The following is a 4,055-nucleotide window of genomic DNA, read 5'->3' on the forward strand; positions in this document are numbered from 1 at the left end:
TCTCTCTCTCTCTCTCTCTCTCTCTCTCTCTCTCTCTCTCTCTCTCTCTCACACACACACACACACACACACACACACACACACGGAAAGTAAGCTGCTATGCTTCTTATAGAACCCAGGACCGCCCTGGGCTGGATCCTCTCCCTTCAGTGACTAATTAGAAAAATGTTCTATAGCATTTTCTTATTTAAGGTTCTCTCCTTTCATATAATTCTGGGTTCTGTCAAGTTGACATAAAACTAGTCAGCACAGGATCCTGGTTTTTATAAAGCGCAGACTATGTGTGTGCTACAAAGAAATTAAAGAGGAATGAGCACCGTGTGAGGATGAGCACCGTGTGAGGATGAGCGCCCTGTGAGGATGAGCGCCATGTTTCTCTTTGAGTTGGTGCCAAGCATCTGTTCACCAGTCTTGTCTTTTATTTACTTTTAATTTCATCTTTGAGTGGGTGTTAGGGCCTTGGTCTGGCGACTGCTTTACTGTGAGCTCCACTTCCAGCCCTCAGCAGTAGTTCGCTGTGGACGGGGTAGGAAAATCTCAGGCTACCCTGCTTCGTTTCTGGTAAGGTAGTCCCATAGACCCAGGCAAGTAGGTTGAAGCAGCCAGGACAGACTACTACAGGCCCGGAGTGAGGGCGGTTTGTAAGTTTTCTAATGGATGTGCTTTCAACTAGAGGGGACAGAAGACTTCTTCATTTGCAAACAATAGCCTCATGATGTGCTGCGGAGACCTGGTGTGGAGGGAGGTGGGGGGACTGCTGATAGGAGACTAGGATGAGCGGGTGAATACCTAGGGAGAGCTGTCAGGCTTCAGTCCTGCACGTTACACTTCTCCAACCTCACAGTGCCTTGCTCAGTGCCTTACCACACTTAACGTCCTTCATTGCATTTCTATTCTACTGGAGACCCTTTCTCCTCCACCTCTATGCTTTCAACTTTTAAAAGATTTACTTGATGTGAGTACACTGTCACTGTCTTCAGACACACCAGAAGAGGGCATCGGATCCCACTACAGATGGTTGTGAGCCACCGTGTGGTTGCTGGGAATTGAACTCAGGACCTCTGGAAGAGCAGTCGGTGCTCTTAACCACTGAGTTACCTTTCCAGTCTCTATGCTCTCAACTTTTAAGATCTAAATCAAATGTAATCTCCTACAAAATGGTCCTAACTTTGTTTTACAGTTAATCAAAACCATTCATTCATCCTGGAAATATTAAGCCTCTGTTGAGCGTGAGGCATGGCTGGCCATTGTGAATATAGTATCTAGTCACAGTACAGGTCAAATTATATGCTCAGTTCCTTCAGCACTTCCATGTGAGGATGGAACTGCTCAAACGTTTTTGGCAGCACCCTCACTTAGTTGGCGTTGGCCTTGTTTCCAAGGCCTGCTTCGTGATACCTTCTTCACCCTTCATGTGTCCCAGCCCCTGGAATTTACTTAATATGGACCTGTCTCTTCCTTTTCCAGGCTGTTGCTTGTTTTCCTGAGGCACTTCACGTATCACTTCATACTTGGTTCTGGAAACAGTTCCTGTGTGAAATCTTCTCTAAAGACTCCGCCATTTGTTTCCCAAACCCTACAGTGGCAGGATTCTCCTTTGAGGTTAGCAATTTATATTTAATTATATACTATTACAAGTTTTGTATGACCGTCTATCTTCATCAGATAGTTGGCTACTCAATAGTTAAGGCCTTCTGGCCATCTCTGCATCCTCAGTCCCCAACATAAGCAAGGGACTAGTTGGTGATGGCTTAATGAATCACATGATTTGGTTGAACAACTACCTTTTTTGTTTTTTTTGAAATGGGGTTTCTCTGTGTAGTACTAGTTGTCATGGAACTCACTGTAGACCAGGCTGGCTTTGAACTCACAGAGATTCACCTACCTCTGCCTCCTGAGTGATGGCTAGCTCAGACTATCTATCTTAATGATGCTATGAGGTAAGAGAGTGGAGCGGAATGGTGGCGGCGACGGTCCCTGCTGTGTCAATGTAACTGTGCTAAAGCTGGCAATGAAAGTACATCTTTAACTCCGCCAGGAAAGGAAACTACTAGGAAGTGGCTGGGCAAGGCATGGCCTCCGCCCCACCATGCTAAGTCCTCCTTACCTGTTTCTTGAGTTGGGATTCTTTTTTTACTCTGAAAGTAATGTTGATATCCTAGTAGATATAAATTGAAGAAAGCCATCTCAGTGGCCCCTTCTCTTCAGAATGTTGACACTGGAGCACCAGGTTCTAGTAACCATGGTAAAGGCTTGATGCCTTACCGTAACTGGCATCGCCTTTGTCCAATGAAGCACAGGATTTATGGGCTCACTGTGGAGTTGGAACTGAGTGAGCTAAATAACTTCAGGAAGCTCGAGGAATCAGGTTTCATTACTTTTTATTTTGTTGTTGTTTTTTTTCCAAGACAGAGTTTCTCTATTTAGTAGTCTTGGCTGTCCTAAAATTCGTTCTGTAGACCAGGCTGGCCTCGAACTCACAGATCTGCCAATCTCTGCCTTCTAAGTGCTGGGACTAAAGGTGTGTGCCACCACTGCCAGGCTCATTACTTTTTTTTCTTTTTTTTTCGAGACAGGGTTTCTCTGTGTAGCCCTGGCTGTCCTGGAACTCCCTCTGTAGACCAGGCTAGCCTTGAACTCAGAAATCCACCTGCCTCTGTCTTCCAAGTGCTGGGATTAATGGCGTGCACCACCACTGCCCAGCATTTTTTTTTTCATTAATTTTCATTTTATTCACTCTGTAGACCAGGCTGGCTTGAACTAAGAGATCCACCTGCCTCTGCCTCCCGAGTACTGGATTAAAGGTATGAGTCACCGCTGCTGGCCTCCAGCCTCATTAAAAAAAAAAAAAAATCACGCTTTTATCCTTTGAAAACTTTAATTAGTGCAATGTATTTAATCACCTGCATCCACCCCACCTTCCTCCAACTCCCCCAGATGCCCTCCAATTTGTCTCCTTCCTAACTGCATGGGCTCCTTTCCCCACACAGTGAGTCCAGCTAGTGCTACCTATTTGCACATGGGTGTGGGGTCATCCTCTGGGGCATGGGCACCCAAAAGAGAGTGACTCTCCCTCAGCAGCCATCAGCCTCCAAGGATGGGGTCTGAGAGCCCTGTCCTGTCCTCGCTGGACTGTTGACTGGCCTGACCTGGTGCAGGTAAGCACAGCCATGGGGAGCTGATGTGCACAACAGCCAGGCCTCGTTCCCCATCTACCAGCACCTCCCAAGCCCCTCCCCTTTTGAGACAGGGTCTTACTATGTCCTGGAACTCATGATGTAGACCAGACTGGGCCTCAAACTCAGAGATCTGCCTGCCTCTGCCTCCAGGACAGCTAGGGCTGTTACACAGTGAAAATAGTATCTCCAAAAAAAAAAAAAAAAGTTTCCTTTGCGGTCAGTGAGATGGCTCGGTTGAGTAAAGGTGTCTGACACTAAGTCTGATGACCTCATGCTCAGTCTTTGTTCCTGTGGTAGGAAGAACATTCTGAAGTTGTCCTCTGACCTCTAGCCTTACACTGAGGCATGTGAAAGCCATGTGGCATGCACAAGCACATGTATATACATTAAAAAATAATTCCCTGGAGAGGGGAAGCCAAGGAGGACTGGGGGGAGGAGAAACTTCAGTTGGGATGTATATGAGAGAAAAAAACTCAAAAAGAAACAGAGACATAAATAAAAAATGGGAACATTTTTATTATAATTTTTTTTTCCTTTTTGGTTTTTCAAGACAGGGTTTCTCTTTATAGCCTTGGCTGTCCTGGAACTCACTCTGTAGACCAGGCTGGCCTCGAACTCAAAAGATCCGCCTGCCTCTGCCTCCCAAGTGCTGGGATTAAAGGCGTGTGCCACCACCACCCTATAATTTTTTTTTTGAGACAGGATCTCTCTGTGTAGTCCTGGCTCTTGTTAGGAATCCCAGGTAAACATCCTGTTCAGGTTGAAAAGCTGGAGCCTTGAACTTAGGAAATTTCCACGTGGTGCTGGTGGAACTTTCCACAGGGTACAGGCAGTTTTGGTTCTCCATGAGGACATCCTAGGATACTGTGTGTGCGG

At 46.2% G+C, this 4,055-nt stretch overlaps 1 protein-coding gene across 1 annotated transcript in view; it reads right to left on the bottom strand.

The window, feature by feature from the left end:
- Window positions 1-2,228, bottom strand: part of Tex49 (testis expressed 49) — a 19,645-nt gene extending 17,417 nt beyond the window's left edge. Inside the window, exon 1 of the mRNA XM_028788252.1 lies at window positions 2,108-2,228. Within this exon, the coding sequence (XP_028644085.1) occupies window positions 2,108-2,186 (79 nt within the window). The 5' untranslated portion in view covers window positions 2,187-2,228. The remainder of the gene's footprint in view (window positions 1-2,107) is intronic.
- Between the last annotated feature and the right edge of the window lie 1,827 nt (window positions 2,229-4,055).

Source organism: Grammomys surdaster, unplaced genomic scaffold, assembly GCF_004785775.1.
Source record: "Grammomys surdaster isolate TR1022 unplaced genomic scaffold, NIH_TR_1.0 125742, whole genome shotgun sequence".
Taxonomy (NCBI): Eukaryota; Metazoa; Chordata; class Mammalia; order Rodentia; family Muridae; genus Grammomys; species Grammomys surdaster.